Source organism: Dipodomys merriami, unplaced genomic scaffold (genome assembly GCF_024711535.1).
Source record: "Dipodomys merriami isolate MVZ:Mamm:240054 unplaced genomic scaffold, mDipMer1.0.p SCAF_848, whole genome shotgun sequence".
NCBI lineage: Eukaryota > Metazoa > Chordata > Mammalia > Rodentia > Heteromyidae > Dipodomys > Dipodomys merriami.
Window position 1 is genome coordinate 216067 of NW_027206455.1, and position 26870 is coordinate 242936.

Genomic DNA, 26870 nt, shown 5'->3' on the forward strand with positions numbered 1-26870 from the left:
TGCTGAGGATCGAACCTACGGCCTCATGCATGCAAGGCAAGCGCTCTACCACTGAACCACCTTCCCAGCCCCAATGAATGCATTCTTTACTCATGGCTCCTGGCCACTTTTCTCTCAATCACAGTCATACTCCATGAATCCTGGCAGAGACAGTATCTGGAAAGGCATGCATTTCACCCACTTTAAATCTAGATGTTCAGGAGGCTGGAGGAGGAAGATCTACAGACTCCAGGGGTTCAAGACTAGCCTGGCTAATATAGCACTACCTGTTCCCCAAAACAAACGTAGCTGGGCACCAGTGGCTCATGCTTATAATCCTAGCTTCTCAGGAGGCTGAGATCTGAGGATGGTGGTTTGAAGCCAGCCCAGGCAGGAAAGCTGGGGAGACTCTTATCTCCAATAAACCACAAAGTGGAAGTGGAGCTGTGGCTCAAGTAGTAAGAATACTCTAAGCCTTGACCACAAAAGCTCAGATACAGAGCTCGGGCCCAGATTTAAGTCCCAAGACTGACAAAAATAGAAATAATGAAAATAACCTTCAATGTGTTTGAGTCACCATTTGTGGAGTCAAGAGCCAACTTTGAGCCCTGCCAGTAATTGTGCGGATTTTGGATGACCGGAGTCCCAGGTTCACCACTCAGAGGAATCTGGACAAAATGTTCTCCACAACCCTTGGAGCATTCACAGACAGCTAATATCCCCAAAGTACTAGTTAAAACAGCAGCTAGATGCTGGGTAACAATGGCTCATACCTTGCCATTCTAGCTACTAAAGAGGCTGAGATCAGAGGATAGTGATTTGAAACCAGCCGGGGCAGAAAAGTCTCTGGGACTCCTTATCTCCAATTAACCAGCAAGAAGACAAGTAGAGGTGTGGCTCAAGTAGTAGAGCACCAGCCTTGAGCACAAAAGCTAAGGGACAGCACCCAGGCCCTGAGTTCAAGTCTCGGTGGTTGGGTATGGAGAACAATACTGGAGGCTATGAACAGGACAAGCCATTAGGAGAAACTGAAAACTCAAGTATCATAAAACCAACAAAATCAACAAGAAATTTTTATTCTGTCTTTTTTGGCCACTCCTGGGGCATGAACTCAGGATCTGGACATTGTCTCTGAGCTTCTTTGTGTTCAAGGCTAGCACTCTACCACTTGAGCCACAGCACCATTTCCGGCTTTTTTTCTGACAAGTTCGTCGGAGATAAGAGTCTCGTGGACTTTCCTGCCTGGGCTGGCTTTGAACCATGATCCTCAGATTACAGCCTCTTGAGTAGCTATGAAGCATGAGCCACCAGAGCCCAACAGAAATGTGTACTTCTGTGTGTGTATGTGTGTGTGTGTGTGTGTGTGTGTATACGTACTAGGGTTTGAACTCAGAACCTTGCAATTACTAGGCAAGTTAGTTGAGCCATACACGCAAGCTCCCAAACTAAGACATGTTTATAAACAGTTGTCAGAAGACCTGCATTTCCTATGACCTGAGTTTGCACAGTGTATAAATCCTCATTAGAGCAGGCTAAGCCCTGCTTCGCAACTTCTAAGCGAGTATCATTTTTGTGTTTTCATTCCTGACCCCTTGGGACCCGTGGGATATATTCAGATTTCACAGCTTTAGAAGTGTGATTAATTAACTCAAAGCTGGAAGATCTCCAGGAAAAATTGTGTCCCTCTGACACAAAACACTGCTTTAAAAAAAAAAAAAAAAAAAAAAAAAAAACAACCAAAAACTCTTTTTCCCTTTTTCTGAAAAGACTATATATAGATAAGCTGGGTAACAAAAAGATTGCCAGGTGTGGTGGCTCATACTTGTAATGCCAGCTCAAAGTGGGAGAGTGCTAACCTGGAGCAAACGAGTCCAGGGACAGTGCCCAGGCCTGGAGTTCAAACCCCATGACCACCAACACTAACCCCACCACCCAAAAACCAAAAATAGAGGTGCGGCTCAGGTGGTAGAGCACCAGCTGTGAGTGAAGAAGCCTAGTGAGTGTGAGGTCCTGAGTTCAACCCCAGGAGCAGCACGATAAATAAATAAATAAACCCTCATTCATGTTGCCAATGGGTCTCTATGCCAATTGAGGGGAAGAAGAAAAATCAGTTCTTCCACTCTTTGATTTCCCCAGGGGATCAGCTTTCTTTATGTGCCTTCTGAGTCCCAGTACCTTAATTCTTTCCGGAAGCACCCAATTTGGTGCTAATACTCCTTTTTTGCTATGTTCATTTCTTTAACCTGATTCTTGGCCTACCCCATACCACGTACCAGGCCTGGTATAGGATAGGAGTGAGTTTGTGCTCAGAACGAGATTAAAATCTAAACCCTATATATCTGTTCTGGCTCACAATTTGCTCTGTTTTCAGAGTTTGTTTCCCTCTGGTCTTGTCTCTGTGCTCATTCAGCTTTACCACATATCTGAGCACTTAGTGTACTGACTGCTTTGAACTATGTCATGTACCTCAATGTTATGTCGTCAACAAAACTGACTGGGCAAAAAGGCCAATTTATCCTTGAGGTATAGAGAACAAAGCACTTCATTAGACCACATACTCAAGCCTATTTGTGTCTGTGTGTTGGTACTGGGGCTTGAACTCAGGACCCGGTCACTGTTCCTTAGCATTTTCATTCAGGGCTGGTGCTCTACCATTTGAGCCACATCTCCACTTCCAGTTTTTGGCTGGTTCATCAGAGATAAAAGTTTCATAGATTTTTTCCTGCTTGGGCTGGCTTTGAACTGGGATCATCAAATTTCAGCCTCCTGGGTGGCTAGGATTACAGGCGTGAGCCAATGGTACCGAACCAAGCCTATCTTTATTATTGTCTGAGGGGAGGATTTAAAGAAAGCGAGACACAGATGGCCAATGTACACACTGGATGCGGTCTTGCCCTGAGTTCAAGTTCTAGGACAGGCACCAAAAAAAAAAAAAAAAAGTAAAGAGAAAGATCAGACAGAGAAAGCAAAGTCGCCACACCGGGGAGGCAACTGGGCAACTCAGATTGTTCCGTTCATTTGCAACAAAGCATTCTTATCAAAGTTCTATGTCTTTCACTGATTAAAAACCTCTAGGACAAGGAATCCTCTCTGTGGTTTGGGTTTTTCACATTTTTCCCCTCCCTAGTATCCAACTGAACTTACACTGTTAGTATCACAAGTTATAACTGATAGCAAACCAGGAAGTCGGAGGGAGAATAATCCAGCATTTGTTGTAGGAAAGATTCCCCAAAGCCAGGTACAATAAGACATTCTGTGAGGGAGGCCAGCAGGAGGAGGCGGAGCGAGATAAGAAGCAGGAACCAAGATTGATGGTCATGTGAACACGCTGCGTTATAAATGGTGGTGTTACAGAAAGATCCAATCTTGTATAACTCTGAAACTTTATTCCCAAGGCAGGAAATAAAACAGGTTTCTAAAGGAAAGCATTAATAAATTCAAGCCAGGCCTCTGACCCATCATCCCAGCTACTCAGGAGGCTGCGATCTTAGATCAAGGTTTGAAAGCCAGCCCCTCAGCTGGGCACTGGTGGCTTACGCCTGTAATCCCAGCTACTCAGGAGGCTGAGAGGTGAGGATCTCAGTTCAAAGCCAAACTGGGCAGGAAAGTCCGTGAGACTCTTATCTCCAATGAACCACCAGAAAACCTGAAGTGGAGCTGTGGCTCAAGTGGTAGAGCACTTGCCTTGAGCTCAAGAGCTCAGGGACAGTGCCCAGGCTCAGAGTTCAAGCCCCATGACTGACAAAAAGAAAAAAGAAAAAAAGAGAAAGAAAGCCAGACCTTTATCTTCAATGAACCACACTGAAAGCCTGAGGTGGGACTGTGGTTCAGGTGGTAGAATGCCAGCCTTAAGTGAAAAGGTTAAGGGACAGCGCCCAAGCCTTGAGTTCAAGTCCCAGTACTAGCAACCAATAAATGGAGGAAGGAAGGAAGGAAGAAAGGAAGGAAGGAAGGAAGGAAGGACGAAGGGAGGAGGGGAGGGAGGAGGGGAGGGAGGAAGGGAGGGAGGGGATGTACAATATTGTTCTTTGCCCTGTCCCAAACAATTAAACATCAGAAAACCAGAGTGCCCATGCAATAAGCACTAGGTAAAGGTTGGTGATTAACAACCACAATTCTGAACTTTTGTGATAGTCTAAAGAAAGCCACAGACTTTTCTCCCAACACACACACAACACACACATACATATGTACCTTTTAGGTGCTTTTAAGGAGCTTTGTAGGTATTTGTAGGTCCCCGTGAAGGCTCATGAGGACAAAGCAGCACACTAGTTTGTACAACCAGCTGGATAATCCACAGGGCCAAATGCAAAATAAGACTGCAAGGGACCTCTGTTCAAAAGTTACTAAGAGACGTTGTGGCTGAGTGTGAGGCACACACCTGTAGTCCCAACCCTGGCTAGGTTACATAATGACACCTTATCACAAAAAAAGAGAAACGATTGAGGGTATAGCTCAGTGGTAGAAGCATGCATGAAGGCTCCGGGTTGGATCCTCAGAACCAAAAGAAGAGAGAAGAAAAGGAAATGATGAGAAATCTCAACACGAGAGCAAAGGCGTGAAACACACCTCGCATCTCTATGTCCGGCACTTATGCCTTTAAAGATTTTCACTATCCAGACGAGAATTTCCTGAATTTGAAAGCTGGTCTCTCGTAGGAGTCTTTTTTCACCAAGCCAATCATCAATAGATGAACCTTCCCTGTACAACTGCAGAGATCAAACACTTGAACCAACCGCAGGGATTCACCTGTGACATCAGAGATGAGCCGTGGTTGCCATGAGAACAGGAGGGTCCTCCGTACCTCTCATCCAGCCCCTGGTACATCTGCCGGGCTGCGAGGTGGAGGCGTTCTGGCAGCGAGAAGAGGTGTAACACTTGCTCAGAAGCCTGGGCTTCTTGTACACACGTGGTGTGATCTGGGGATCACTATCCCCACCCACCTTTTTAGAAATGTGTGTATGCAGACAGACGGAGCTGCTCCCTGCCCGGAGATACACAGGTGCCCCCGCATGGGGGGGGGGGGGTTTGCTGTGCCAGATCCTATACCAACTAAGGAAAATCAGGTCAGGCCCCATTTACTTGCCTGCAGGCAGCCACTGGGCCCCTAAAACAGCCCCTGAACTCAGATGGAATATTTGGAATTTCAGATTGGGCCTACAAACAGACTGGGGTGGGGGAGGGGAGAAGTTGGGATTCCCCAGATTGACAAAAATTCATTCTGAAGTCAGCCAGAAAAAAAACCAAACCAACAAACAAAAAAACTCTTGCCCATGACTCCCCACCACGTGCTCTTCAAATGGCTTCTAGCATCATTTTCTAGATTTTTCTCTGGTGATGGGGATGGAATCCTGGGCCTCATGAATGCCAGACAAGCAATCTACCATACCAACACCTGCTTCCAGCCCTATTAGCCTTTTTTTTTTTTTTTTTGGGTGCTGGTCCCGGGGCTTGAGCTTGGGGTCTGGGTGCTTGTTGCTAAGCTGTTTTGTTCAAGGCAAGTGAGTGCTCTACCACTTGAGCCACAACTTCTCTTCCAGCTTTTTTTTTTTTTTGGTAGTTTTTCAGAGATCAGAGAGTCTCAGGGGCTTTCCGGCACATCCTGGCTTTGAACTGTGATCCTCAGATCTCAGCCTCCTGAGCAGCAAGGATGCCAGGCGTGAGCCACCGGCGCAAGGCTAGATTGTGTCCTTTAAAAATATATATATTATTTTCAATCAGCCCTAGGGCTTGAACTCAGGGTGCTGCCCCTACACTTTATCACTTAAGGCTGTTTGGTGGTAAATGGAGATTAGAGTCTCAAGGACCTTTGAACCATCCCAGCCTCCTGAGTGGCTAAGATTACAGGTGTGAGCCACTGGCGCTTGGCTCGGACATGTATGTATGAGAAGCAATGCATGTTTTTCTGATTTGTCCAGGGAGAGTGGGTAATCAAGTACTGTCCCCTTGAGCTACACCCCACTCCTATAAGTAACCCTTTGTCATTATCGTGCTTTTCCTGCCCCACGGGGTCAGAGCTGAACCTCTTTTGCCTGCCTTGGTTTCAGGCAGGTCACCTCTTCACTTCATGAAGCCGTGCCTCCCTCTTGAAAGCATTTGAGAAGCTTCTCTTAGCTTAAGCCACGCTTCCTCAAATGCTGACTGACTTGGACAAAACATCTGTTCTGCCTGTTGCATTTGGAGGTGGAAACCCACAGTTAGTAGCGGCATACTTTTTGGACAGCGTGAGGGAAACTTTGGAAAGGCAGAGGTGGTAGCACATGCCTGTAATCCCAGCACTTGGGAGACAGAGGTTTGGAATTAGCCTGGGCCACCAATGAGACCGTGTCACAGAAGCGGTGGAGGGGGAGGAACTTTGGGAAGGATGCCAACATTCTGACAGGGATCTAAACAGGATCGCGTCTGGACTTGCCCTGGGGTCTGACTGCAGCCCAAATAAAGAGCCTGCTTTTGGAGAAGTTGGCAGTGAGAAATAGTGGCTTTGGGCCTGGGAAGATGGCTCAAGGGTAGAGTGCTTTCCCAGCAGGCCTGAGGCCCTGGGTTCGATTCCTCAGTACCACAGACACAGAAAAAGCTGGAAGTGGTGCTGTGGCTCAAGTGGTAGAATGCTAAGCCTTGAGCAAAAGAAGCTCAGGGACAGCGCCATGTCCTGAGTTCAAGCCCCAGGTATGTCACACAAAACACAAGTAACTTTGTCAATTATTATCTATATTAATTGGAGAATATTCCAGAAAGGACAAAGAAAATTAAAGTCATTAATAAAATTATTTATTTTTGTGCCAATCCTGGAGTTTGCTTGAAATCAGGGAGCTTTTCTGCCCAAGACTGGCACTACCACTTGAACCACAGCTCCACTTCTAGATTTTTGGTGGTTAGGTGGAGATGAGTCTCACAGACTTTCTTAGCCCGGCTGGCAGCATCTAAAGTAGCTACGATCACAAGCATATGCCATCATTGCCTGGCTTAGTCATTTCTAATTACTAGAAGGAGGGAATGTTACTTTTATATTTTCAATTTCTTTTCTAGGGATATATTTTCAAAACAAGTATTTCTTCACTTGAGGACAGCATTGTGACTGATAAGCATTTTTTAAATTTGTTCTTGGAGGAATCCCCAGTACATCTAAGCAACAAATCAAAATACTTGCTCATTTCTAATTCTAACAATTCTGAATTATTCTGATAATTCAGGGACAGTGTTCAAGCCCAGAGTTCAAGCCCCAGGACTAGCCAAAAAATAAAAAGCCTCTGATTTTGTTTCCTCTGCCCCCTGCCCTGAATTATTTTAGAAGAAAAACAGACAGGTTATTATATAATGTGTGAGGGAAGAACCAACATAGTATATTCAAACTAGGAAAAAGAAAAAAGAAAAACCATAACAACTGGATAGAAGAGCCAGGTATTGCTGGCTCACACCTGTCATCCTAGCTACTCAGGAGGCTGAGATCTGAGGATCGCGGTTCAAAGCCAGCCCATGCAGTAAAGTCCAGGAGACTCTGATCTCTAATCTACTAAGAAACAAAGAGAGCACGCAGGCTTCAGGCTCCAAGTGACATGGCCAAGAAGTAAAAGGACACCGTGACTTCCTGAAAAGGCTTTGGGCATTTTTGGCTATAAGGAACTCTTTATCTTTGGCAAGCAACAGAACAAGAGCTTTAAAGAACAAACTTCTTAACATCTTCTATCTCAGACTCTATATGGAGCCAGATCGTGTTGTAACACAACTGTTCCATTATTAAGAATGAACAGAGGCTGGATGGAGTGGCACATGCCTGTAATCCAAGCCACCCAGAAGGTCCCGGCAGGAGGATGGCGTGTTCAAGATGACCAAAGAACTGGGAACAGGTAACTCACAGCTGTAATCCTAGCTACTCAGAAGGCTGAGGTCTGAGGATCATGGTTCAAAGCCAGCCCGGGCAGCCAAATCTGTCAAACTCTCATCTCCGATTAGCCAGCAAAACGCTAGACATGAAAGGCAGGCCCCTAGTGGCTCATGCCTGTCATCCCAGCTACTCAGAAGGCTGAGATCTGAGGATCATGGTTCAAAGCCAGCCTGAGCAGGAAAGTCTGTGAGACTCTTATGTCCAATGAACCACCAAAAAGCCCGAAGTGGAGCTATGGCTCTAGTGGTAGAGTACTAGACTTGAACAAGATCTCAGGGACAGTAGCAAGGTCCTGAGTTCAAGTTCAGCACCTAAATAAATAAATAGAAGTGAAGCTAGCTCAAGTGGTAGAGCACCAAGCTCGAGCAGAAAAAAGCCAAGTGAGAGGATGAGGCTCAAAGTTCAAGACCAAGCAAGTACTAGCACAATACAACGCAACACAACACAAAATTGTTGGGGGAGGGGCAAAAGAATGGAGGAAGGAAGGATGGGCAAAAACAATCTTTATATTCGTACATTATGTAAAAGTTGATCTATGTAACCTTCACATACGGGAAGGGTTGGGAAAGATGGGGGAGAATGGTGGAAGGGCTCACCTTGAACAAGATGAGCTGGACTCATCATCTGACGTGTTGAATCGAAAACTTCTTGGCACAATGACTAAATACATAAGCACAGTACTCAGAATCTGACTGCTGAACTGACAGCTCTTTGTACAACTACTTAAAATCAAGCAAGATCCTATCACAAAAAGAAGAGGAGAAGGAGGCGGAAGGGGAAAGGAGGAGGAGGAAAAGGAGAAGAGGAGGAAGAGGGGAAGAGGAGGAGGAGGAGGAGGAGGAAGAGAGGAAGGAGAAGGGGAAAGAAGGAGAACAAGAAGAGAAGAGAAAAAGAAAGAGGAAGAAGAAAAAAGGAAGAGGAGGAGGGAAGGGGAAGGACAAGAAGAACAAGAGAAGAAAAGAAAAAAGGAGGAAAAGGAGATGAAGGAAGGAGAAAAAAGTAGTAGCAGTGGAGGAAGAGGAGGAAGAGGAGGAGGAGGAAGAAAAGAAAAAGGAGGAGGGGGAGGAGGAATGGAGGAGGAGAAGAGGGGAAGGAGAATGGAGGAGAAGGAAGAAGAGTGGAGGAGGAAGAGGAGGAGGAAGAGGGGAAGGGGAAAGAAGGAGAAGAGGAAGAGGAAGAGGAAAAGGAAGAGGAAGAAGAAAAAAAGAAGAGGGGGAAGGAGAAGGAGGAGGAAGAGAAGGAGATGAAGAAGACGAGGAGGAGAACAAGAGGAGGAAGAAGAGGAGGAAGAAAAAGAAGGGGAGGAGGAAGAGAAGAATTGGAAGGAGAAGAATGATCATTTATAAACTAGAGGCTCAAGGGCAAACCAAGGGCAAGGTGATTTTCTGGACAAAAGAACATTCTGTGTTCTCCTTGAAGCCTGAGTTGGTGTCCGCACTACCTCACCGGGGCGGGTAGTCATTCTGAGGGTTCACTGAACCCCAGCTCGGCTCTCTGTGCACAGGGCTGCCTCGCTCTCTCTGCTGAGGCGCAGCAGGGTTGCGGGAACACGCAGGTCCAGGCCCAAGCGGCCGCCTTGCGGGTAAGTTTCACGGAACACCACGTTCTCTACGCAGACCCACGGAGATCTGGCTGCGAGCCGGGTGCTGGGGTGGGGAGGGGGGGTCCCTAGCTGCCCAGGAGGCTGAGATCGGAGGATCATGATTCAAAGCCAGCCAAGGCAAGGAAGTCCCTAAGACACTTAACTCCAAGTAAACACCAAAAAGCCCGAAGTGGAGGCGTAGCTCAAATGGTAGAGCACCAGTTCCAAGCAAAACAACAACAAAAGCTAAGGCACAGGGTCCAAAGGCTCTAGGTTCAAGTCCCCAGTACTGCCACAAAAACAAACACACAAAACAACCTAGCTGGCACAGTACCAGGCCCTTCCACGTCTTGTCCCTCCTACCGGAACTAGGCCATCAACATTCTTGCCTTCTTATTGGACACTGCCCAACGCAGCCCCACCCAATGGAAAGTGAGCCAAGGATAAACTGATAAATGAGTGGAGTCCAATTCACTCTCTATGTCTGAATCACTCAGTGCCAAGGGGGGAAAAAAAAATCCCAAAGCGAGAGGCAGCTGGGATTTTACAGCCGTGCCTTCAATGTACCACCACCGAATGGCCAAAGGAAAATGATGAAGGGACAGAGCCCCCCCACAGCCCCACTTGGCTGGGGCTACAAGGAAGGCCAATAGCACTGAACCTTGACAGGTGTCTCCGATCAGGAATGACACCTAATAAACTCCGACAGCAAGTACCACACTCAGGGAAGTGTAGCTGCAACTAGATCCGCACAGTCCTTCGAAGGCACTGGCAAGCCAAGCACAGTAGCATACCCCTATAGTCCCAGTAACGCAGGATGCAGAGGCTAGAGGATGGTTTCAGTCCAGTAGTTCAAGGCCTAGCCTGGGCAATGTAGGGTGACCCTGTCTCTTCAAATCAAACAAGCAGCCAGGCACTGGTAGCTCGTGCCTGTAATCCTAGATACTCAGGAGACTGAGATCTGAGGAGAGAGGTTCCAAGCTCGCCTAGGTAGGAAAAGTCGGTGAGGCTCATCCCCAGTTACCAGCAAAAAAAAGCCAAAAGTGGAGCTGAGGCTCAAAGGGTAGAGTGCCAACCTTGAGTCAGAAGTCTAAGGGAGAACACCAGCCCCCCCGTCCACAACTAAATCAAACAATCTCCCCCCCCCAAAAGAAAATCAAGTAAACACTAGCTGAAACCAGTCTGCAGAAAACCCAATCTGGGTTTCACATGGACCCCTAGGGACCTCCACAACCTCAGCCCTCCACATGTGTCTTCTGCGTCCTCATGCATGCCATGGTATCAGCTACACAGGCCCTTTGTGCGGAAAGGGGAGGGGGAGAACTTGCAGGAAAAAAATTTGGCAAGAATGGAAGCAGGAGAGACACTTCAACTTCAAACTCCTTTTGGGTCTTAAGAATAGCAACACAGCCAGGCAAGGTGACTCACACCTATAGTCCCAGCTACTCAGGAGGCTGAGAGGTGAGGATGGAAGGCTGAAGCCAGCTTGGGCAGGAAAGTCTGTGAGACTCGTATCTCCAACGAACCACCAAGAAGCCAGAAGTGGAGATGTGGTTCAAGTGGTAGAACACTAGCCTTGAGGGAAAAAAATAAGGGATAGCATCCTGGGCCTGGGCGCGTGCATGCATGCACACACACACACACACACACACACACACAAACACAGTAATAAAAAAGAACGAAAGCAGGAGACACTCTTCCACTTGAAAACTCTATTTGGTCTTAAGAATAGCAAAGCAATGAGTTCACAGTTTGGGAGGAATAGAAAAGTACAAACTGCAAAACAGGAAATCCATTCTTGGCCGCCAGACAAAAAGCCATGAGCTGGTGAAAATGAAATGGACTTCATTTTTAAGCAATTACTCTTAAAACACACGTGTGTGAGGCCCTGAGTTCGATTCCTGGCACCGAGAAAACAACACACCCCAAACAACAGAAAAGCAATCGCCACAAATCGGGCCCCCACTCTATTAGTGAATTTTTGAGATGCCCAGTAGAGAAACACCCAAGGCGTTTCCTTGACCCCTGGCTTTTTAATCTCTAGATTTCTTTTGTCTTGTCTCTGAATCACCCTCTCTGCCTCGTCTCTGTGGCTGGAAGTTAGCCTTCACCTGCTCAGCCATCTTTTATTTTTAAAGAGATCAGAGTCTCAACATTGCCCAGGTTGGCTTCCATGTTCTGGACGGACTCTATACTGATCCTCTGGCATCTCCGCCTGCAGAGGGGCTGGGCCTGGCCTCCCTGGCAGCCACCATGGTTAAACCAAAGCCAGATAAGGCCTCCCGTGCCAGCCCTAGGCCCCGCCCACATCATTCCACACAACCAATCAGCGCTGGGCCCTGAGGAGGCCCCGCCCCCAGGCCCCCATTTCCAATTTCTCAATGGAAATGGTTACAAGTGATTAAGAAAGTGCACTTACCCAGCTCCTCAGGCGTCTCCCGCTACACTGCAGCCTTTATCCATCCAACCTAAGCTGAGATAACAACATCAATGTGTGTAAAAAACAAAAAAACAAAAACAAAAAGAGCAAGATCTAGAGATAGAAGTGCTTAGGAAAATGAGCTTTACAAACACCGGAGGCCAGATTTCCATAGAAAGCAAGAAAAGTGATTTATTCCAAAAGACGGCAGAGGAGATTCATCCTGAAAAATAGAGCTTGCTGTAAAAAAAAAAAAAAAAAAAAATCTGTGGGTCACCAGCGCGCTCTGCGCATGCTCGCTCCTGACTGCTGGCTTGTCTTGCAGGAAACACTTTGGAGATGGTCAGCGCTGTCTCCCCATTCAGAGACACCCAGATTTCCCGGAACAGCACCTTTTCTCCCGGATGAGAGCGAGAGGACACGCTTTGTAGAGTCGATTGAGAAGGCACATCGTGCGGCAGAGTGTAGAAAGGGTGGAGGAAAAAATACTGCACAGTACAGCAGGATCTTCAAGTGTGGAGTGAACTTTTAAGGCAGCTGATGCTCGGATTAGGCACAACAAAGATGGATGGACGGCATGTTGGGTTTGGAGGTGATTTTTTTTTTTTTTTTTTCAATCTAGAAGGAATTCTCTCTGACCTGCAAGAGATAAAACTGCTCTGGTAACTGTGTCTTTAAACCATCCTCAGGAATGCACAAAGTTAGCATCAAGAAAGTGAATCAGAAGCCAGGCATGGTGGTACAGGCCTGTAATCCCAGCCTCCGGGAAGTGGAGGCAAAGGATTACTGTGGAAGGCCAGCCCGAGACCCTATCCCAAAAACAATTCTAGAGGTGGGTGCCAGTGGCTCACGCCTGCAATCCTAGCTACTCAGGAGGCTGAGATTGGAGGATCAAGGGTCAAAGCCAGCCCAGGTAAGGAAAACCTGTGAGACTCTTATCTTCAGTAAACCACCAGGTTTACAGGTGCCGTGGCTCAAGTGGTAGAACGCTCTCACCTTGAGCTGGAGAGCTGAGGAACAACAGCCAGGCCCAGAGTTCAAGCCCCACAACTGACCAAAAAAAACCCAAAAACAATTCTAGCTGAGCACCAGTGGCTCACGCCTGTCTTTACAGCTACTCAGGAGGCTAAGATCTGACGATCAAAGTTCGAGGCCAGTCCATGAGATGCTTGCTTGGGTTACAGAAGGACACCTTGTCTTGCACTGGAAGTAAACCAGAAAAATACTTCAGGCGGGAGGTGCTTAATAAATACTGGAACCAACAGGAAGTTTCTATGTACAAAATGATCCCTCATTTAACAAATATTTTTTAATACCTAGGAATGCTTTCATATTGAAGCTAAAACAGTTTTTTGGTAGTATTAAGAGTTTGAACTTAGGTGTAGGTACTCTTCCATTTGAACCATGCATCTAGCCCTAAAACTCATTTTTTTTCTTTTGTGCTTGTCCTGGGGCTTGAACTCTGGACCTAGGTACTGTTTCTGAGCTTTTTCTCTCAAGGCTGGCGCTCTACCACTTGAGCCACAGCTCCACTTCTGGTTTTTGGGTGGTTCATTGGAGAGAAGAATCTCACAGACATTCTTGCCTATGCTCTGAAAATTATTACTAATCGTAAAATTTCTGAAAATTTTGGATTTTCCATGTCTTTTTTTTTTTTTTTTTTGTCGGTCGTGGGGCCTGAACTCTGGGCCTGGGCGCTGTCCCTCAGCTCTTCAGCTCAAGGCTAGTGCTCTACCACTTGAGCCACAGCGCCACTTCCAGCTTTTTTCTTTTTGCTTATGTGGTGCTGAGGAATCGAACCCAGGGCCTCAGGCATGCAAGGCAAGCGCTCTACCACTGAGCCACCTTCCCAGCCCATGGATTTTCCATGTTTATCAGGAGTTGTTTACCCGCTTATTGGAATTGTGATCCCCCCCCATTCTCTTCTAATAACCTTAGCAGACCTCTAGTATTTTACAGGCCTTTTGAGCTATATAACTTATGTTTGGACATCTAGTCCTGAGTTGTGTTGATAAATACTGTGTTGATAAAGTGAGCTCAATCATATATTTATCCTGCCTGAGAATGGGTAGTTTGAGCTCTGCAGGAGAAAATCTGCCCACCCATGCTCATCAGCTTATAAAAACACAGGCAAGAGCTTTTAAACATCCAAATGAAAGACTGATATGCGGGCTGGGAAGGTGGCTTAGTGCTGGAGTGCTTGCATGTATGAAGCCCTGGGTTCGATTCCTCAGTACCACATACACAGAAAAAGCTGGAAGTGGCCCTTGGCTCAAGTGGTAGAGTGCTAGCCTTGAGCAAAAGAAGCTCAGGGAGGGACAGTGCCCAGTGTCCCAGGACTGGCCCCCCCCCAAAAAAAAAGGGATTTATTTTCAGATCAACATGGCCAGACTCTCCAGGGCACAGCAGGGCTACCACAGTCCACAGGCTGGAAGCAGGAAGCCCAGGGGTGGGCTGGACTGCATTCCTAGGGGCTAAGCGCATGCGCAGAGCATGCTCACCCCTCCCTAGCAGCATGTGGCTCTAGCGTGTGCACCCTGACCTGAACCCTGAGCTTTTCTCTCCTCCTCAGGTCAGACTTCTGAGGTGCCCCCTGCTTGCCTGATCCTCAGGATTCAAGCCCCCTATCCCCTCCCCCACCAACTTCTCATGACAAATGTTTTGTTTCTAGAAGCTTAAAGCCACACCACCACCATCCGCAGAAAGATGGCAAATATGTCTATGTTTATACTGTTCCCAGTGGTTGCATAAAGTCCTTTATGTAAAGGTTACGTTGGGCTGGAGATGTGGCTGAGTGGCAGAGTGCTTGCCCTGCACGTGCAAGGCCATGGGTTCTATTCCTACCTGTACAGCATAGACAAGTTTGTTATGAGGTCTACATAAATAAAGGCACATGTAACACTTTTGAAATTAAAAAGGTAATCAAGCCAGGCACCGGTGGCTCACACCTATAATCCTAGCTACTGGAGAGGCTGAGATCTGAGGATCACAGTTTGGAGACAGCGCAGGCAGGGAAGTCTGTGAGCCTCTTATCTCCAATGAACCACCAGAAAACCAGAAGTGGTGCTGTGACTCAAAGTGGTAGAGCGCTAGCCTTGAGCAAAAGAGCTTAGGGACAGACAGTGCCCAGGCCCTGAGTTCAAGCCCCACAACCAACAAAGAGAAAAGAAAAAAAAAAAAAGCAATCAGAAATAAAAATTAAATAGCTTCTTTTGACTTCACAATCAAAGCTTAAGCTGACTGTAAGAAATCAAGCTGGTGATGATATAATTTGCCTAAGCAGAAAAGCAAGGGAATGTGGTTTGGTGGTAGAGTGCTTGGCTAGCATGCATGGAGCTCTGGGTTTGATTCCTCAGTACCACATAAACAGAAAAAGCCACAAGTAGCACTGTGGCTCAAGTGGTAGAGTCCAGCTAGCTTTGAGCAAAAGAAGCTCAGAGATAGTGCCCAGGCCCATGTGTTCAAGCCTTAGGATTGGCAAACAAACAAAAAAAACAAAAACACAAGGGGTGTGGGGCTAAGCAGGCTGGGATATGTGGGAGGTGCTTGTTATATTCACAGGAGAAAGCTGGGCACTGGTGGCTCACCTCTAATCCTATTTACTCAGGAGGCTGAGATCTGAGGACTGAGGTTGACATCCAGCCTAAGGAGGTAAGTCTGTGAGGTTCTTATTTCCAGTTAACCAGCAAAAAGCTGGAATTGGAGCTGTGGCTCAAGTAGTAGAGTGCCAGCCTTAATAAAGAAAGCTAATGGACTGTGTGTGTGTGTGTGTGTGTGTGTGTGTGTGTGTGTGTGTGTGTGTTGCGTGCGTGCGCGCACGCAGTGCATTACCTGTCCTGGGACTTGAATTCAGGACCTGGGCACTATCCATTAGCAATAAAACCTATTTTACATGGTTGCCAGCTTTCTGTGATGTTACCTATACCCTGTAGCCAGAAAAGCCAAGGGCTGGGGTTATGGGGGATAGCCTGGAATCCTGAGGGGCCAGGCAAGAAGCTTGCTCTCAAGGGCATGGCTGGGGAGGAGGGGGAGCTCACGGTGCAGGTCAGGGTGCACATGCTAGTATCAGTCCTGGAACCAGCTGCCTTGCGCATGTGCTTCACCCCTAGGAGTGAAGTCATTTCTTAACAAAGTGTCCAAGAGAGAAAGGAGGATTTACAAAGTGACAGAAACGGGAAGAATCTGAAGGAGAGAACGAACCAGTCAGAGAAGCAGAGACAGAGCAAGCTGTGAAGGGCAGGGAGAAGACAGGAAAGGCCAAGGACAGCTAACTGGGTCAGGAACTTGGACACAGCTAGGTGCTAGTGACTCACTCCTGTAATCCAGGCTACCCAGGATGCTGAGATCTAAGGATCAAGATGTGAAGCCAGCCTGGACGGGAAAAGTCTGTGAAACTTAGCTCCAATTAACCAAGCAAAAAGATGGAAGCAGAGGTTTCGCTCAAGCGGTAGGGCCCTTAAGTGAGAAAAGCTCAGGACAATCACCCAGTTCCCAAATTCAGGCCACAGGACCAGCACAAATTAAAAAAAAAAAAAATCAACAACAAAACAAAGATCAGAGCCGGGGCCGATGGCTCACGCCTGTAATCCCAGCTAACTCAGGAGGCTGAGATCTGAGGACCACAGTTCAAAGTCAGTGAGACTTGGGGGCTGGGAAGGTGGGTCAGTGGTAGAGTGGCTTGCTTTGCATGCCTGAGGCCCTGGGTTCGATTCCTCAGCACCACATAAGCAAAAAGAAAAAAGCCAGAAGTGGCGCAGTGGCTCAAGTGGTAGAGCGCTAGCCTTGAGCTGAAGAGCTGAGGGACAGCGCCCAGGCCCAGAGTTCAGGCCCCACAACTGGACCAAACAAACAAACAAACAAACAAACAAAGTCAGTGAGACTCTCATCTCCAATGAACCACCAGAAAACGGGAAGTGGCGCTGTGGCTCAAGAGGTAGAGTTCACTTTGAGCTGAAGACCTCCCAGACAGCGCCCAGGCCCAGAGTTCAAGCCCCACAACTGACTCAAAAAAAACACAAAAAGAAAAAAAAACAAAAAGGCCAGGAGATGAGACACTGTTTTTGGTTCTGAGCCACAGAGATCTGAGTCAGAAATGGGGGTGCTTTAAGCAGGGGGAAGTAAAGCAAGGCTATGGCAATGTCTGCCCCTACCTGAGATGTGGCCCGCATGGAGATTAAGTCTGAAACTATGGCTGCACTGTGAAAATTGTCCCCAGGTCTGGTTACATTTCAATGTCTTCAGAGTCTTCTACACCTCACAATCAAAAACTTCTAGACAGCTGGGCACCGGTGGCTCACGCCTGACATCCTAGCTACTCAGGAGGCTTTGATCTGAGGATCACAGTTCGAAGCCAGCTTGGACAGAAAAAGTCCCCATGAGACTCAAATCTCCAATGAACCACTCAAAAACAGAAGTGGTGGTGTGGCTCAAGGGGTAGAGAGCTAGCTTGAGGCAAAAGAGCTCAGGGACAGCACCCAGGCTCTGAGTTCAATCCCTATGACCAACATTAAAAAAAGAAAAGAAACTTCCAGAAAACAACTCCCAGAGGACAGAGGCCTTGTTACCAACTTCTTCATGCTCTCTTGTGCTTTCCTTTCTTTTTTTTTTTTTTTTTTTTGGGGGGGGGCCTTTCCTGAGACTTGAACTCAGGGCCTGGGCACTGTCCCTGAGCTTCTTTTGTTCAAGTCTATTGCTCTACTACTTGAGCCACAGCACCACTTCTGGCTTTTTCTGGTGGTGCATTGGAAGTAAGAGTCTCACAGACTTTCCTGCCTGGGCTGGCTTTGGACTACGATCCTCAGATCTCAGCCTCCTGAGTTGCTAGGATGACAGGGGTGAGCCCCCAGTGCCTGGCTCTTCTTGAGCCTTCAGTGAAGTTGGCTTTCTGCCCTTTAGGATTATGGGAAGCTGTGGAACTTTCCACACTGGCTCAGAAGCCAAATCTTCCATAAGGACATTTTGCATGAACACCTCCCACATGCCCACCCCAGGCTCTGGGAAAGTCCACCTCAACAGAACCACAGCCTGGACCTAACAGCTCCGAGTTATGTCCGGAGTTACTCAAGAGTCCACGAGATGCAGAGGAGGTTGGCAGGAGGTAGAGATGGAGGGGGCCACTGCTCTTAGGAATCCTGTTCAGGCGGCGGGGAAGGTGGCTCAGTGGTAGAGTGCTGGCCTAGCATGCATGAAGCCCTGGGTTCGATTCCTCAGTCCCACAGACACAGAAAAAGCTGGAGGTGGTGCTATAGCTCAAGTGGTAGAGCGCTAGCCTTGAACAAAAGCAGCTCAGGGACAGCGTCCAGGCCTAGAGTTCAAGGCCCAGGACTTGAGTGGAGGCCCAGAAGTGGAGAAAGGGGGAGTGGGGGGGAGAGACAGAGACAGACAGACAGAGACAGAAAATGAGGCTGTCTTCAGAGCTGTCTGTTCTAATGTCAGGTAGAGATTAGATTTGTTGTCATTCTTATTCTCTGTGTGTGCGTGAGTGTGTGTGTGTGTGTGTACACGCGCTCTCTCCTTCCTTTCCTTTCCTTTTTTTTTTTGGTCAGTTATGGGGCTTGAACTCAGGGCCTGGGAGCTATTGTGCCCAAGACTAGTACTCTACCACTTGAGCCACAGCACCGCTTCCCATTTGAGTAGTTATTGGTGATAAAGAGTCTCACGGGGACTTTTCGGCCCAGGCTGGCTTCGAACCACAATCCTTACTCACATCTCAGCCTCCTGAGTAGCTAGGATTACAGGTGTGAGCCACCAGTGCCTGGCCTTTTAGTTCCTTTTTATGTGTCATTACTGGGTTTTGATGGAGACTCAGGGTCTCAATCTCTAATTTGACATTTTTGATCTATCACTTGGGCCACAGCTCCACCTTTTGGTTTGTGCTGGCTAACTGGAGAAGTGTCTCACAGATTTTTCTGTCTCAGCTGGCTTCGAACTGCAATCCTCAGATCTCAATTCCTGAGTAGCTAGGATGACAGGCGTGAGCTACTGAGTTTTTGAGGCCAACTTTACATAGTGAGACTCTGTCTTGAGTAAAATATATAAACAAAGGCTAAAGGCAGAGCTCAAATGGGGGAGGGCCCTTGCCTAGCACGTGCAAGGGTTCAATCCTCAGTACCAACAACAAGGCAGACACACACACACACACACACAGAAAGAAAAAACCCAGAAAGCAAACAGTAATCTTACTGGAAACACAAAAGTAACGTAGGCACCCACATCTGGCCCCGCAGATGAAAAGCATGACATCTGTATTCTCTGTTTCAAGATTCCTAAGCAACTACAGTATAGTTAGTCGGTGAGGGAAAACTTGTCTTTATAGAAACATTGCAGCAAATCAAGTTCGGAAAGAACTCTACAATTAGGAAATCACCATTTTCTGGCTTCTACTGAAATGATTCATTCAGATGATGATCACAAGTGGGTGAAGGGTTGACAAGAGAGCTTTACAACTAGAGGAATCAGAACCAGTGATCATCTTAATATCACTAATTATAGCAGAGTGAGGCACGGTGCATCTCTACCCAAGAACCACCCTCACCAAGGAACCAATCCAAACTCTATGTGAGTATTTGGCACTAACTTCCATTTTTAAAAACACAGAGACAGAGGAGCAAATGAACAAACTTTGTCATTCAACAGTGCCCAACCACAGTGGTCCTCAGAAACCAGTGCTGGTTTCTGGTGCTGGACGTGGGGCTTGAACTCAGGGCCTGGGCGCTGTCCCTGGGCTTTTATCACTCAAGGCTAATAATGCTCTACCACTTTAAGCCGCAGTGTCACTTCCAGTTTTCTGGTGGTTAATTGGAGATAAAGAGTCTCATGGACCTTCCTACTTTCCTGGCCAGGCTGGCTGGCTTTGAACTGCAGTCCTCAGATCTCAGACTCAGCTTGTAGCGAGGATTAGAGGCCTGATCAACCACTGCCCAGCTCCACAAATATTTCTATGAAGGCTTACAAACACAAGCTTAATTTTGGAAAGCAAATTGGTTTTTTTGAAGTAGTGAATTTTTTAACTCAGGGCTTTACACTCTTTGAATCCTACTACTCCAGCCACCCTGCCCCTCCCCTTTCTAATGGCAGGATAATAATAGAATTTAAAAGACTGGAAGTGGTGCTGCGGCTCAAGTGGTAGAGTACTAGCCTTGGACACAGAGAGGCTCAGGGACAGCACCCAGGCCAAGTTCAAGCCCTAGAACTGGCAAAAACCAAAACCAAAACCAAAACCAAAACACTTTAGGGTTGGGAATGTGGCTTAGTGGTAGAGTGCTTGCCTAGCATGCATGAAGCCCTGGCTTCTATTCCTCAGAACCACATACACAGAAAAGGCCCAGAGTATTAAGGCCTGAGCAAAAGAAGCTCAGGGACAGTGCCCAAGCCCTGAGTTCAAGCCCCAGGACTGGCAAAACAAAACAAAACACTATGAGCCAAGTATCGTGTCTCATGCCTATAATCCTAGCTAATCAGGAGATGGAGATCTGAAGGTCTTGGTTTGAAGCCAACCCAGGCAGGAAAGTCTATGAGACTCTTATCTCTCATTAACTTCCAAAGAGCCAGAAGTGGAGCTATATGGCTAAAGTGACAGAGCTCCAGGCTTGAGAAAAAAAGTTAAGGGACAGAGCTCAGTCCTGAGTTCAAGCCCCAGTACCAGCACTAAAAAAATAAATACTTCTCGGACTTAAGAGGCTAGAGGATGAGTAAGTCTAATGGTACAACACTTTCCTAGCAAGCTCAAGGCCCTGAGTTCAAAGCCCCAGTTCTACCCATCCAGCCAGAAAAGCAGAAAAAGAATCTTATTGGCTAATTCCTGAGATTCAGGCAAGCAGCATGGCCTCAGCTGTAAATGCATATGTGCTCTTCAGAGCACGTTTGCCGACTACAGTCTGCTCTGCCATTCTGATACAGTGGCCAGAAGATGCTGAGACAAAGCCAAGGCCCGCCCACAGTACTGATGGGAAAGGTAGAGTCACCTCATTGGCTGGGCGCTTCTTCCTCACGGCCAATGATGCTTCAGATACCAGATGGTTTCATTTTTCAACTGCGGTCCAAAGAGAGGGTTCAGTTGGGCCAAGATTGCAATCAGCCAACTAAAAACATTGATGAGGAGAGAGAGAAAAAAAAAGAAAATCAAAACCCGATGAGATCATGTAGGAGCTTGAGGACTTTCATTTAAGATACAAAAAGCAGTATTATTAAGACTTCAATCTGGTCTGTAGGGGTGTCTCTGGTTCCAACCCCCCTCCCTCCCCCCCAAACCCCCACTCTGGCCCCTCCCCGGACACATTCTGCCTTCAATTTGAGACACAGTGGTCTTTTGTCCCTCATCACCTGATCACTTTACCAAGTAGCAAAGATGCCTGATTTCACCCAATCACAGGTGTCAACGTCACAAACTCCAGGGTTAGGGAAATCAGGTTTATCTTTTCCATTCTCCAAATGGTAAGGCCCACAAGTGATAATATGATCCCCCCATTTCTTTTCTTTTTCTTTGTGTGTATGTGTGTGCACATCCACGTACGTGCGTGCCAATCGTGGAGCTGGAACTCAGTGCTTTGCGCTCTCCCTGAATTTTTGTTGTTATTATTCAAAGCTGGCATTCTACTGCTTGAGCCACGCCTCTAGTCCTGGCTTTTTGCTGGTTAGTTGGAGATTAAAAGAGTCTCTCAGATTTGTCTTGCCAGGGCTGACCTCAAACCATGATTTTCAGATCTCGGCTTCCTGGATAGCTAGGAGTACAGATTAAAGTTCTGGGGGGATGGGAGGGGGGGGGAAGGAGGTAGGTGTGTGTGGTGTGTGTTTTGTGCGTTCTGGGACTTGAACTCAGGTCTGGGCACATCCTTGAGCCTTATTCATCCAAGACCAGTGGTCTATCACTTGAACCACAGTTTCATTTCCAGCTTTTGATGGTTCACTGGAGAAAAGTCTCACGTATTTTCCTGCCCCAGGCTGGCTTAAAACCTTGATCCTCAGATCTCAGCCTTCTGAGAAGCTAGGATTGATTACAGGTGTGAGCCACCAGCGCCCAGCAGCAACCTCTTTGGAAATACCTCATATGAGGAGGCCCCAGCCAAACTCCCTGGACTAAGGCCATGATGGATCGGGTGCTCTTCCTTCCATTTGCTGTCAAGTTTGGATCCTCCCAATGCAACGATCTAAAGCTCCAGTCTGCACATCAAGAAGAGACCCGACCTCCAGCACCCAAGCTGCTGCCCACAGAGGCGAGGCCTGGCACAAAAGGAGCTTTTGTACTGGAAACATGATCCCTGAGGGTTTCAGGCCCAAACAGATACATCAAGCTGATTTACTATGTCAACAAAGCAAACTCCGATGAGAAGAGGGCTTGCAGTGAGCTGTGCCCCTGGTCCATCTGAAGACGCCACACAGAAAAGGCAGCATGCACGGCAGCCATACTGAGAAGCTCTGGGCCGGCAGTGCGCCACTGATGGTACAAGCTCAGAGTCGTGGAAAATTCCACCCATACCCAGGATTTCCCCAGTCCCAGCAGGCAGCCCGTGTTTCCTAAGAGACCGGGATGTCACTGGCCAGAGCTTAGCAATGCCAAATAGAAAATTCATCAGCACCTACGCCAGGCCCCTGTCTCTCTTGTCATAGAGATTATGGCGTGTGGCATAAAGACACCCCCCCCCCTTCAAGGGGGCTTGGAGGCGTGGCTCAGGTGGTACAACGCCAGCCAATGAGCAAAAGCCTCAGGGTCAGGTGTGAGGTAGAGTCAACAACAATCAACAGAAAACCACCCTTGTAGCACGGGAGGGTGGGAGTTAAGCATCCGGGGAGTTTCTGATATCCTGGATGTTGGACTTCCCAGGTACCCTTTCCTTGAATTCTGGCCCTACTGTTAGGGAAACTGAGGCAGAGTCTAAGTCATTTGCCTAGGGTCACGATACTAATTAGGTAATAGCAGGTTTTAGAGCAGAACCCAGGTCAGATTAAAGTTCCCACTATAAACACGGGCCCTTTGCCAGGAGCCAGTGGCTCCCGCCTGTCATCCCAGCTACTCAGGAGGCTGAGATCTGAGGATCGTGGTTCGAAGCCAGCCCAGGCAGGAAAGTGCATGAGACTCTTATCTCCAATAAACTACTCAAAAAAGCCAGAAGTGGCACTGTGGCTCAGAGACAGTGCCCAGGCCAAGAGTTCAAGCCCTAGGACCAGCCAAAATAAAGGGTGGGGGGAGAGCTTTTGAGTCAGGTACTGAGGGGGTTTATGCCTGTAATGTCAGCATCTCAGGAGGCTGAGATCTAAAGGTCCCCATTCAAAGCCAGCCCAGGCAGAAAAATCCATGAGCTCTGAACTCCAACTAACCACTAAAAATCTGGAAGAGGAGCTGTGGCTCAAGTAGCAGAGCACCAGCCTTCCTGGAAGAGGCTGAGGGACAATGAGTTCAAACCCCAGGACTGGCATGGATTTGCACAACGCCCCTTCCGCACACCACAAACATGGATTATTTGAGATACTTTAAAACAAGAATCCATCTGCTAGCAGGTTGACAATGGCTTGTGGCCATCATCCTAGCTACTCAAGAGGGTGCAATCTGAGGAGCACCATTCAAAGTCAACCTGAGCAGGAAAGTCCACGAAATCCTTATCTCGATGAACCACTGAAAAGCCAGAAGTGGAGCTGTGGCTCAAGTGGTAAAGCCTTGAGCAAAAAAAAAAAACGTTCAGGGTCAGCACCTAGGCCCAGAGTGCAAGCACCAGGACTGGCACATATACACAAAAAAGACCACTTGGAGCCCAGTGCCAGTGGCTCATGCCTATAATTCCAGCTACTCAGGAGGCTGAGATCTGAGGATTGTGGTTCGAAGCCAGCCCAGGCAGGAAAGTCCGTGAGACTCTCATGTCTAATTAACCATCAGAAAACTGGAAGTGGTGCTGTGGCTCAAGTGGTAGAGCCCTTGCCTTGAGCTGAAGAGCTCAGAAACAGTCCCAGGCCCAGAATTCAAGCCCCCAACCCCCCAAAAATAGACCACTTGGTTTGCTCTCAGATCAGTACAAGGAAACTTTCTGAACTTATTTTTATCCCTTTTCCCCCTTGAAATGGGGTCTCACTCTGTTACCTAAGTTGGTCTATAATACCTGAGCTCAAGGAACCCTTCTGTTTAGGTCTCCTGATTATAAACTCTTCCCTACCCTCTCTCACTTTAGTGGTTAACTGGAGGTAAGAATCTCATGGACACTCCTGCCCAAGCAGGGTCTGAACAGCGATCCTTGGATCTCAGCCTCCTGGATTGCTAGGATTACAGGCATGCGTGACCGATGGCCGGCTAAACAGTATTTTTTGTTTCAAATCAAGGTAGGGGAGGAAAGACAAACAAACAAACAAACCCAACGGAGCACACAGTTTCAAGAAAATTCTTTGGGAAATAATCCAGGCCAGTTCATTTGAAATTCCACGGAGGAATTTTCCCCTCTGACCAGCTGAGCTCTGCACCCGCCCTTCTCTCTACCTCCTGACTTCAAAAATTTCCCTTCAAAGCTGATAATAAACACGCAGGGTACTGAAAGGAGAGGAGGAAGAAAAAAAAAAAAATCAGCCACTGTGAATTGATGGAAGTGGGTGGAGGAAGGGATCAGATTCCAATGAACCTATTAGCTCATGTGGCCCTGGGCAGGAACTCAGTGTACCCCCGTGTTTGCCCGATCGGGTCCACGTGTCTTCACAGCCCAGGGCCAGCAAAGAACAAGCTCCAGAGAGACTATGATGGCGCAGCCGCAGTTTCAAGCACTGCCGGGCTGGAATCTAGAAGCCCTCACGGCCATGTTTCCAGTTTTATTTTCTTGAACCAGTATACTAGGGCTTGAGCTCAGGGCCCCGTGCTCTGGCTTGGCTTCTTCACTCAAAGCTGGTGCTCTACCATTGGAGCCATCCCTGCACTTCTTTTTTTGGTAGTCACTTGGAATGAGGAGGCTTAGACTTTTCTGGCGAGGCTGGCCTTGAACGGCGATCCTCCGATCTCAGCCTCCTGAGTAGCTAGGATAACAGGCGTTGAGCCACCAGTGACCGGCTGGTGAATTTTAATGATGAGGAAAAGAAGTTTCTAGTAAGCTTCAGACATGACTCAATGGTAGAGCTAGGACCCCTCTTCCGATGCCTCATTCATTCTCAGATTGTTTACCAGGGTAGGCTGCCTGCTAGACTCTGAGGATGACAGACCATACCCAAGAGAAGATGATCTCTAAAAGACAAAGATGGCAGAGGTCTGTTTTGGTTGAGATAGGTATGGTGACAGCACCTTGGCTGTGAACTCAGCTCTTGGTTCTTAGAATTCTCCAAGCATGGGCTGGGAAGGTGGCTCAGTAGCACAGTGCTTACCTAGCATGCATGAAGCCCTGCGTTAGATTCCTCAGTACCACATACAAAGGAAAAGCTGGAAGTGGCGTTGTGGCTCAAGTGGTAGAGTGCTAGCCTTGAGCAAAAAGCAGCTCAGGGACAGTGCCCAGGCCCTGAGTTCAAGCCCCAGGACTGGCACCAAAAATTAAGAAGAATTCTCCAAGCATAAGACCAAGGGCTGTCATCTTAGTTACTCAACAGGCTGAGATCTGAGGATCAGAGTTGGTAGACAGCCTAGGCAGGAAATCTGTACAATTTGTATTGCCAATGAACCAGCAAAAAAACAAAAACAAGACAAACCAAAACCACTGGAAGTGGAGCTGTGGCCTAAGCAGTAGAGTTCCAGCTTTGAGTGAAAAGGTAAAAAGTGCCCAGGCCCTGAGTTCAAGCCCTAGTACTCGCATACACACATGCGCAAATGCGCACACATGCTTCTACACCACTCTCTCAAACCATGCTGGACCTGTGGTTCCACACTGAGATGTGAGAAGCGCAAAGGCTCATGTGGATCAAGTACTTGTTAGACTATGCTGGTGGTAGCCAGGGTCAGTACAGGACTGACCTGTCGGGGGACTCCTTCTCAGTCCAGCAGGAAAGCAAGCAGTTACCTGCCCTTTGCGCCACCAGGGCGAGCTAGGTAATGCTGATCCAATTCAATGGCACCCATACTTTCAAGGGAAATAACAGTATTAAAAAAGAGGCGAAGCTGGGCATCAGTGGCTCATACCTTGGGCACTGGTAGCTCACATCTGTCATCCTAGCTACTCAGGAGGCTGAGATCTGAGGATCACCATTCAAAGCCAGCTCAGGCAGGAAAGTCCTTGAGACTCTTCTCTCCAATTATCCACCAGAAAACAGGAAGTGGTGCTGTGGCTCAAGTGGTAGAGCACTTGCCTTGAGCTGAAGAGCTGAGGGACTGTAGCTCAAGTGATAGAGCGCTAGTCTTGAGTACAAAGAGGCTGAGGAACAGTGCCCAGGTCCTGAGTTCAAGCCCCACTACAGAGAAAAAGAGAGAGAGAGAAAGAGAGAGAGAAAGAGGAAGGAAGGAGGGAGGGAGGGAAGGAAGGAGGGAAGGAAGGAAGGAAGGAAGGAAGGAAGGAAGGAAGGAAGGAAGGAAGGAAGGAAGGAGGTGATTATGAAACCAAGAGCTGTTACTCATACTTGACATACTAGCTACTCAGGAGGCTGAGATCTGAGGATCCCAGTTTGAGGCTAGCTTGAGCAAACAAATCGGACTCTTGTCACCAATTAACCAGCAAAAAGCTGGAAATGGAGGACATGGCTTAAGTGGTAGAGCACCAGGCTTGAGTAGAAAAATAACTGAGAGCAAAGCCTTGAAGTACCAGCACACACACAGAATTGAGTATTAGAGTTGAGTTGTATTTTAATTCTAGCTATATCAACGATTACCGGGCATGGCCCCAGGTTAAGTGGTATTACCTCCAAGCCAGTTTCCCCCTTTGTAAAGTAGAGACGCTAATCCTCGTAAGGAGGTGTTAGGAATTAAGAGTTAATCCAGGCTCTGTGCAGGGCTGACAAGCAGCAACTAGAAAACACTTGTGTTTCCTGGTCTTTATCTGTGAGCTGGCTAATGGCATATTCAAACGGCGGAATAGGACTCCAGGAAGGACTCCAGGCCTGGGCGCTGTCCCTTCCCTTTTTGACTT

At 47.6% G+C, this 26870-nt stretch overlaps 1 protein-coding gene across 1 annotated transcript in view; it reads right to left on the reverse strand.

Moving 5' to 3' along the window:
* Positions 1-12028: 12028 nt before the first annotated feature.
* Positions 12029-26870, reverse strand: part of Atp6v0e1 (ATPase H+ transporting V0 subunit e1) — a 29740-nt gene continuing 14898 nt past the window's right edge. The window contains exons 3-4 of the mRNA XM_070011869.1: positions 20826-20942; positions 12029-12501 (exon numbers count right to left, since the gene is read on the reverse strand). Coding sequence (XP_069867970.1) covers positions 20849-20942 — 94 coding nt within the window. The 3' untranslated portion in view covers positions 12029-12501; positions 20826-20848. The remainder of the gene's footprint in view (positions 12502-20825; positions 20943-26870) is intronic.